Source organism: Petaurus breviceps, unplaced genomic scaffold (assembly GCF_028583685.1).
Source record: "Petaurus breviceps papuanus isolate PSGF00001 unplaced genomic scaffold, PetGlider_PUasm1.0 688, whole genome shotgun sequence".
Taxonomy (NCBI): Eukaryota; Metazoa; Chordata; class Mammalia; order Diprotodontia; family Petauridae; genus Petaurus; species Petaurus breviceps.
Window position 1 is genome coordinate 3812108 of NW_027186457.1, and position 10487 is coordinate 3822594.

General features: G+C 38.1%; 1 protein-coding gene across 2 annotated transcripts in view; it reads right to left on the reverse strand.

Moving 5' to 3' along the window:
* Positions 1-10487, reverse strand: part of PAX3 (paired box 3) — a 113502-nt gene that overhangs the window by 19384 nt on the left and 83631 nt on the right. For both annotated transcript variants that reach the window (XM_069104517.1, XM_069104516.1), the window contains exons 6-7: positions 8943-9108; positions 6795-7009 (exon numbers count right to left, since the gene is read on the reverse strand). In XM_069104517.1, coding sequence (XP_068960618.1) covers positions 6795-7009; positions 8943-9108 — 381 coding nt within the window. The remainder of the gene's footprint in view (positions 1-6794; positions 7010-8942; positions 9109-10487) is intronic.

Here is a 10487-nt window from a genome sequence, read left to right on the forward strand (position 1 = left end):
AAAGAAAGAAAGAAAGAAAGAAAGAAAGAAAGAAAGAAAGAAAGAAAACAGCAATACTTGCTGGCCAAGTAACTTGCATCTATTATAGTCTCCAAAGTGGCAGCTGATGCAAGATCGCATGCCTATAGTTGACAAAAACCAGGACACTCCTAGACTAGAGGGGTAGCAACCACAGACCTACAGAGCACCACCAAGGCACATGGCCAACTTCTACATGATGTGGACTCAATAAATGGATTAACAGCAAAGTTTTCAGCATGGAGCAAAACATCTTGAAACTCTAATACAGCAGCACTGAGAAATATTTCAAGGCCTGTTGGCTTTTCCTTGTACAGCCAGAGGTGACTCATTCTTAAGCATGAGTCTTCCAAAGTTTAAGAAGGCAAGCTGCAAACACTGCCTACCTAGCAAGAAATACAGTGAAACTTTAAGGTCTTTTAATAACTGGTCCCCTTTGCATGGGATCTCCCTATTACTGAGCTTTGCTTCCAAAAGCACACTTCTCCAGTTCCATTAATCTATTTTCCTCCATGGACTAGTTTCTGGAAAGTGTAGGAAGAGAGGTAATGAATCCACCAGGAAATATGTTGTAGCCACCTGCTTGTCTGGTTCTTACTGGTAAGAACAGTCTAAGCTGGGGACAGGAGGATTTGTAACCTATGTGTTAAATGTATAAAATAAATGACCCAACTGTCGACAATACTAGTCATCTTGTAGTTGCTGGATTCCTGCCCAAAAAAAGCTCAGGAAAAAAAATAGCTCTTCAGAAACAGGAGCCGCTTGATCCACATGGAAAGGGGTAAGCCTTACTACCTTTCCATCTATCACCAGTACAAGAAAAGGTCAAGGGATTCCCATGCCACTGTAAAAAAGATTTTCTTCCTACGTCAAAGATAGGCAGACTAAGGGAAGGGGAGGGGGGTAAGCGGGAGAAGGAAAAGAACTCAGCAAACCATTCTTAATCACTATATCCCATTCATATAACCATCTGATCAGTAGTAAACTCATACACCTTCAATTGAAAGAAACATGTTTTGACAAAGAGTCATTGTCTTGCCTTGCATCTGAAGAATTTGAGATAATTGTTAATGCTGTTGTCTGAAAATGACAAGCCAAATCAAAAGCAGTCTTGAATTTTGTGTACACATATTAACGCTTAAATGCTACTCCCTAATAAGCTTCAGGATTAACAAATGTTTGTCAAAAGGAACTGCATTGAGCAATTGAAATCTAATTTGAAATGGAACCACGATAGTCTAATAAATATATGCATGAAACCAAGAAGCTTCATAATAAGCGTGGCTGACACCAAATATGCAATTTACATACATTACACACTAATAATCTCAATTTTTAACATTATACTTTAAAGGCAGCCGGTTCATTGGCTAAGTTGAAGTCTTTCTTTTGTGAAATGGGTATGGAGGACAATACTTGAATACCAGTGTCCCTTAAACCATAAATCATTACCTTTCTCATCCAAAGATCAGCCCTTTCTACATCTAGTCTAAAGAGGATTTCTTATCACTACAAGGTTCTGATGAATAAACCAGACTTAACAGATGAGTAGTCAATCAATCTGATGAGATCTGCAGATCTGCTCTGCGCTGCTGAGGTACTGAGTTAAAGAGGCAGGCAATCTTTTTCTAACCTAGCACAAAACACATTAAGAGCATTTTTTCATGGAACCACAGATCCAGAGCTAAGAGGGACCTCAGATGCCATCTGGCCCAGTCGCTTCATTTTATGGATTAGGAAACTGAGGACAGGGAGGCTGCAAGACTTGCCCAAGGTCACATAGCTTGTAAGCATCAGAGATAGAATTCCAACCCAAGTATTCTAACTACAAAAATTCTTTCTGAAATATCATCCTATGCATGAAATGACAGGAGTACCAGTTGTCAATGAGTCCTTTTTAAGACCTGGCCAAAACAGGAGGTCTCAAGCTATAAATTTTACCCACAGGGGAACTCATTAATAAAACCTAAACTTTCTCAAAAAAAACCAAAACCCTTGATAATTTAAACCCATTTTCTTATTTTGTTATTGGTTTGGGTCCTAAACCAAAAACCAAAACCTGCCCATCTGCAAAAAGCTAAGCAGGAAACATGTTCATAATAACTCAGATTTAGACCAAATGTATAAAAAATGGCTGAAAGGAGAGGGTCCTCGAAATTTGTGGGCTCTAAATTTGCAAATAGAACTTCCTCTTTTCAAGGAGGAAAGGGTCTAAATAAAATGAATATAGCAAAGTCTCAGAAAACTTCTTGGATATCAAATGGCTCTGTAGGAAAAAAAATATTTCAATGATATAAGAGTAAATGAATCAAAACCATATGGTTCAAATTTTCCTTAAAACACACATAGTTTGAAAAATTAAGGAGGAAAAGTGCTTGGCAAAATGTGTTTTAGGTTTTACCAAACCCAAAACATTTGAAGAATCATTTGCAATGCTTGATGAACCCAAAACGCAGCCAAGTTTGCTCAGTGTTATGTACTCTGCAACAACACAATGAAGGGCTTCCTAGAAACCTTATAAACCTCTGATAACTCTATTTCACTGAAGACATCATTAGAGGCTGCCGCCAGAGAATTGTGCAACTTTGTATGACTTTTTCTTCAGGCCGGACCTGAAAAAAAAAGCTTGTTAGATTGATTGAGAAAGGATTTTGTTTGGGGGCTGTGGGGTGATTTTTTGGTTGCTTCACAATTCATTTGTTGCAATGAAAAACTCTGAAGAGCATGCGCTGAAATGTTCATCAGTTCCACATCTAGAACATGCTGTTCTATTTCCTCACACTCCATATTCTATGTTAGCATTTCATTGCCATCCACATGCAGCAAGGTGCTAGCAAGCAATGTGCTCCATCTGGAAGTGAAGGGAGGTACACTTCCATCCCCACCCACAGTTTTCTTACCCAAACCAAGAGAACAGCAGGCTAAAGAAGCCCCTTGCCACCAAAAGAGATGATCTACTTCAATAAGGTTTTTAGTCTGAACAGCTGTGCTAAGTCACCCATTTCAAGCCATCCACCCTTCTATGAGATCTCTGCAGACTAAGAAATCATAGAACTTTGGAGTTGGAAGAAACTTCAAAGTGTCTGTAATCCAACCTCCCACCCAGGGCAAATGGTCACACAGCCTTTGCTGATACATTGAGCACTGAAATGTTTTATGAAAGTTTCCCCTAAACATAAGAGAGAACTGGGGAAATTATGAATGCCACTGACATTCATAATTCATAAGTATAATAATGACATAATTCATAAGTGGATAGGTGTTTTTGATGGAGGAAGTGAAAGGTATGATTTCATATTCTCAGGAAGATTTTAATAATGTGAAATGAGACAATTTTGATTTTTAGTTCTTCAATTAACTTGCTTTGCAATTCAGAGTAAGCCTTCTTATGCCTCCATTTCCCTAAATGAAAAACAAGAATTATCCCCAACTACACTTGACGGGATAAATTAGACAATCATACCTAGCAAGGTTCTTTCAGCTAGTTTTTGAAGAATATGAATAAAATTACAGCATATTTTGCTTATATTCATTCATTCTTAGTTTTTTAATCCTTTTGTAAAAAATCTTAGATGGAATGAAGAAAAACAAAATTAAAACAAATGCCCCTTCCCATAACTTGATGCATACACACGAGTTTAAAAAAAAGGCCTCTCTAGTCTTGTGTAATCTATTCATTTCTTTCTAAGAGATAAAGTAGCACCATTTGGGTTTCAGGGACTTTTCATTTAATTCATACTTTCAGCAACATTATGGCTTATGGCTTCCAAGTTTGGAATGCCATCAACATTTGAAATTCTCTGATTCTAGGAAAAAGAAGTTAAAGAAAATGAAAAAAGTTATCTCACCCATTAAACAGTTCTTACCAAACAGAATTCAAATGAGTTTACTATAACGACTCAAAAAATATCAACTTCAATTCAGTTTGGGGTCTATAAAATTAATAAGAATAGTACTTGGCAAAAGTACAATGTGAATCTGCCTAAACCCAGATCTTGGAAAAATAGGCACTAAGAGATGGAATTGAAAATAAGGCGTGGAACCACCCATCCTATTTTCTCATATGAAATGCACTCCTTTCTCTGTATAAGGGGCAATGAATGAAACTATTCTCCCATCATGGTGGCTAAGGTGTCATCACCCTTTCTTCAATGTAGAGCTTCTTTCTTCTGTCCTTTTCAGCTAATGAATGGAGTTGTATCATGGGGAGTAGATAGACTTCCTCCTGTGCTTGGCTTCTCATTGATGCCAGTGTGCCAAAAGTGGGTCCCTTTGCCCTAAATGAAGTTATTTCTAATACTGTGACCCATTTCAGTGGCTGCAGTTGGACAGAGTTACAAACTACAGAGGCCTGAGTTCTGCTCCTAACTCCACTAACTCATGTGAACTGGTGTGATGCAATATTTGTTTTGCCTTAATTTCTCAAAATTTACATGAGGAAATAAGAATAGACTACCTAAAACCTGCTCCCTTTTTCTAATTCATTTAGGCTATTGCAAAAACTAATGAGAAGCTATTTATTAAAGATGGTAATCTGAGGAGGAAATGTATGCTAGGAATACAAAATATCCCAGTTATACTGTGATGCATAATCATGAAATGAGAAAAAGGGAAATATGACGTAGCTGGAAACTTGAACTTCTTGATCTATACCATCAATTCCCTGGGAGGGTCTGGGTAAGTCTCTGTCTCTCTGGTCCTCAGTTATAAAATAAGGGGGCAGGTAGATCCCTTCCAGTTCTCAAATTCAATGACTATCATGGTGGGGCAAAACTACACAGTGGAATTTTGCACTTCCTAATAAAGAAATTATTTTTCCCCCCTTGAATGATGAGGTTTCTTGAAACAACAGTGACAGTGTTATTCTCATCAATGCCAATTCCTCTTCACTCACTGTTTTAACATTATGGAATGGGTCCTGGCTTGGAATTTATTTTCATTTTGATATTCAGTCAATTTGTGGGAGAGGGGCAAGGACATCACTATCCTAACATTATGCGATGAGTCTCAGGTTGGAGTTTATTTTTATTTCAATATTTAACTAAAATGTGTGTGTGTGTGTGTGTCTGTCTGAGGTCACTATTCTAAAGTTATGGGATGGGTCCCAGGTTAGAGTTTATTTTTGTTTCAATATTCAACTAAAGAGTGTGGGTGGGAGGGTGGGTGGATATATTTAAATATTGTGCTGAAATTGACTCTGATAACTGCTTCTGATGGATTAACTCAGGGTGCCCAAGAGATTCCTAGAAGAAGCACCTCCCCTCCCCACCCTTGGAATCTGGGCATTGGAAGATGAATCTTTGAATGGACTGCCATGCTTTTTGTTAGGAGTTGCATTTGGAAATACCAAGGCTTCTAAGCTAAACTTATTAAAGTCTTGTTGGAAGCCCTTTCATTGGTTTTCATGTCGTTCTTTTTCAACTGAGTTTTAAAGTCATCTCTGTCCCTCCCTCCCTCTCTTCCTTTCCTTCCCTCTCTCCCTCTTTTTTAATCCCACTATGTGCTATAGGAATCTATGAAACTTAATTACATTGACTGTTACAAAAAAGGGCTTATGAACTTTTGCCTCTAGGCAGAAATGTTTATTTCATTGCCTTTGCTATTCATTCTTTTCAACCCCAACGTCTTTGAACTTTTCAGCTGCTCAGAGTTATCACCGTTGTGCAGAGACCAGGAACTCCACTCCCGAGATGCAAACCACAAGTCGGAGCGAAGGAAGGAGGCAAAGATATATGAGTCGTTATTTTGGCCACCCTTTGTGCCATTAAAATCTCATTTTCTGCCTATTAGAATGCCCTCTCCCTGCTCAGACAGTGGTGATAGTCAGTGATTAGTGTGTAATTGAGTATAATTGTCTTTTCACTTTTCATTTGTGTCATTCTGTGCCTCTCTCTGTTTTTCTCACCACTGAGAGGAAAAAAAGGTTGAGAAAAGATAAAGCTGTTAAAACTCTCCCTCTTAGCCCTGAAGAGATTCCTGATTGTAATTATAGATTGCAACCCCATCGGTGACATTTCTCCAAATTCCATGGACAGCTATTGCCCACACCTGGGCTAAGCTCAAGCTAATAAAATCAAGGCTGTGTATTTCAACAACTGCTAATAATGTCAACTTCAGACAGATGCCACATGTAGGAAATTTAACCAACCTTCTGACATACCGTTATCAAGGCAATTTATTAACACGATTTCCCAAGGAAAGCTCATAGTCCAATGCAAATTAGAAAAACAATTATGACATTCAAATATTTGTCTATTTCCAAAGAGAGGCCCTTCTCCTAATTTGTGCATTTCTAACTCGTTTATTCCAGAGTACAGTGGGCATCACCTGGGGCTCTCTCCACATGACTTGTTTGTTCCTTCTCAAGTTGTTTTGTCAAAGCTCTGGTATTTTCTTAAAGGGCCCTTTTTAAAGGAAATCCTATCAGCTGACCAAATTTCATAGAAGATGCCAATGTTTGTGAAGTTTCCTAACCAAGGAACAGGACTAGGGGGTGGAGAAGGCTGCACATTACAAATGCCTTGACAACTAAATGTAAACACCAAGTCTGGATGATTACATTAAAAATCACTTGAAATTAAAACTAAGCTACAACTTTTGATGCAGCCAGTAAGGGGGGGGAGGGGGGGAAGGAAACTAGCAAACTAAAATCATGTGGCTTGTATAAAGAATACATTATGGTTTAAATTTGGCAATTCATTATACTGGTGCCTCAGGGAATAGACGATTTAGTTCTGGTATACAGCAAATCCTCTGTCTGGAAACACGGGACTGACCTGAGGTGAAAGGCCATTGCCAATGGCGGGGTTCATGGGATTGGAGGGCCCGGATGGAGGCACAAAGCTGTCTGTATAGCTGGAAAATCCATGTCTGGTGCTGGGCAGGCAGTATGCCGAGCTGCTCTCTGGATTGGATGGGAGAGTACTTTGGTGCACGGTGCTCGGAGGAAGAGGTTGAGGTCTGTGGACGGTGCTGCTGGGGTCGGACACAGCTAAAATGAAGAGAGACATTTTTAAGCAGACATTCGTTTCTTTCGTGTTCTAGAATAACAACTTCAGCATGGAGGTTCATTATTCACCAACTGTCGCCCAGTGTGCCAAAACTTTAATTATCAACTGGTTCTTAACTTGCTAGTGGGGAATTTATCGAAGTGCCTGGGAACATAGTTTCATACTTGCAAATGTACACATATATAAACTATACCAACCTGGACTTATCAATGCTTATTTCTCTACATAAACATACTCTTCTCTATGCCAAGTGTTGAACATTCCATGTATTGATATTGTTATTTCCTGCTTGAATTATCAACTGGGTAGGCCAATATAAGAACAAGAAGTCTCAAATTTCTGGTCGATATATTTTAAGAGACCACCTCAATATTAACCAAAGGATGATTTAAAATACCTACAACAAAGTTTCATTTAATCTCATAGTTAACGTTTTAAGTTTTGAAATAATTCTATGTTTCTAGCTAACATTCTCTAATCAACTAATAACTTAGAAAATACTGTTTTTTTCCAAAAATTACCTAGTTAGTACAAGCTTGGATATAAATGCAACAGTACTGGATAGATCTCATTCACATTCATGAAAGCTCATCAGTTTCTAAGAAACTACTGGAGAATCACATTAGATCACAGCATGTTATTAACACATTAAAATATAGACACATCCCACTTATGTGAATCATTTTTCCCTTACTTCCCCTGCCTGAAAAACCTAAACCATGACTTTCAGTAAGGCAATTGTCTTAGGTAGAGGTTATTTCCTTAACAACAATGTTATAAATGGAAAATTCATTCCTAGATAGTCAAAATTCTCAAAAGTTTGATATTACAAAAACTCAAATCAGTCTTTACAGAGATCTGAGGCTAGAATCAGACTGGGTTGCCAATCAATAGCTACTATTCATATTTAGCCAGGTAGGGGGAGCAGTGGAAAAAACACTAGGCATGAAGTCAGGAAGATCTGAATTCAAATCCAGTCTCAAACTCTTACTATCTCTGTGTCCCTAGGCACTTGACTGATGTCTACCTCAGTTTCCTCATCTGGATAGTAATGACAATCATCTCTTAAGGTTGTGAGGATAAAATGAGATATTTGTAAAGAGCTCTGCAAATCTCAAAGTGCTATATAAATGTTAGCTATTATTATTGTTATTGTTAGTATTACATAGTGAAGAAGGAAATATGACTATGAATTTCCAAAGTTGGGCTAAAAGTTTTTAAATGTAATGTCTTTTTTCCTGTTTTCTTTTCCTTTGTAATCTAAGCAGCTAAGGTAGGCAATTAAAGCTGCCTTTTTTGCAAATGGGATGGCCACTGAGCCCTTATCTGTGAACTGTTTGTATGACCACTAGCCTGTGCTACTTAACCACCCTGGTGAAGAGCAATGACTAATTGGAGACCGGGGCTAAGAAGGACTAGTCTCCAAGGACTGTCTAAGAGATGTTAAAGTAGGGCACCCAGCAGATCACTGAGTTCAGATGGTTCTCCATTTAAATGCATTAGGGCCATAATTGTGAAGATCCAGGCAGAATGATGTTCCCACTAAAATGACTGATTTCTACATTGCACAGGTCAGTCAAGGCTACACAGGTACTCCTGTATGTAATGCTCCTTACAAACAACAAAAACATGATAAAATATGGCTAGCCTATGAATTCCCTTACTCTTCCAGATTCTAAATAAGAGGATGAATATAAATGATAGTAGAAAATGAGCTAGAGAAGAAAATGGCAAACCATTCCAGGATCTTTGCCAAGAAAATCCCACATGTGGTCACACACATGAAGAGTCAAACATAACTTAAATGACTCAACAACATATGTGTATGTACATATATAATATGTATACATACATACATATGTAATCTAAAAAAAGTAATTCTATCTTAGCCTCCTTTGCTCCTTTCCAACATACCTTGTGGGATAGATGTAGGCTGATATGAGGTCTCCGACAGCTGGTATGTTGGGAGAGTTGGCATGGCAGTAGGAGGGAATCCCCCCGGAATTAGATGGTTGAAAGCCATCAGTTGATTGGCCCCAGCTTGCTTCCTCCATCTTGCCCGGCGGTTGCTAAACCAGACCTATGGATTTAATTTGAAATTCGAGGATTTCACTGATGAAATAATAGAACATTCTTAATGAATTTTTCATGCTAAAACAGCTTAAAGACCCCCTTACTGACAAGAGGAAGAGGAACAAGACCACTCAGTCTTGGGTTTTCTTTGGGGATTGGGATGGGGTGGGGTTGGGAGGCAGGGAGAATGAAAGGAGAACCAAATTTCAGGGGTGAGTGAAAGGACTTTAGGGATTCTCATTGATCCTGTATCAGCTTTGTGATGGTCAGAGTCTAGAATGAGTAAGCTGGAGTAGGGACAACAGCAAACTATCCCAGCCCATCATCACCATACTTCCACCCACCTCAACATAGAGAGACATAGATTTAGATATGTAGATACATCTATTATGTACATGTTTATGCATTTATATCTATATATACATTATACACTTGTCTATAATACATACATATATAATTGTATATTAATATAAATATATTCTAGACCTTTCTACATTATTAAATACATTTATATATACATATGAATGCATATAAAGAGTACATGTTATATGCGTGTGTACACATGTGTGGGCATGTGTGTATGTATGTATGCATGTATGTATAACCCTGAATAAAGTAAATAACAAATAAGAGGTTAAAACCCTGGCATTTCATGATACAACACAGTAGATGTTTTTAGATTACTCTTATGCCCCAGATGTCAATGTTTTCCAAGGTTTCTCCATTGACTATGCTTGCTACCAGATTTCAGGTCATATTGATTTGCCTGTGAATTTCTATGGCCTTTGTATGCACAGTTCTGGGGTGCCCATAAAAATTTCAAAAGAACACAAAACAAGGAATGGTATTGCTTTCAAACTGTAGGATATTACATTACTCCTAGGGGGAATAAACAAGGTATACAGAGGAAGCTGAATGTTTAAATGAGAAAGGCAATATGCTTAGGAGGCTGCTTTTTAAAATTATTTTATGACTATGAGGAAACAAAAAGAAAAGAGACTAAATATTAGCAAGAAATCCAGTTGTCTTAGAAATGCTAACAAACCATGACAAGATAGATTTTTTGTGCTATTATTTTAGATAGGCCTTACACAAAATTCTGAAATTTAAGAGAGATCCCTAGAAGGATTATGCCTAGAGGTACATATAATTTTTTTTAAGTCTTCATAAATTATATTTCTGGCTCCAGGCTACTTTTCCATACTTATTTAATTTTACTCATCTTCACACACTGTATTCTAACCACACTAACTTACTACTTCTCAAACTCAGTGTTACATTTCCCTTTGCCATGGATTTGCTCACACTATTCCTCATGCCTGAGATGTACTTCTTCATTTCTGCCTCCCCCCCCCCCCCCCCCCCCCCCCCCCCCCCCCCCCCCCC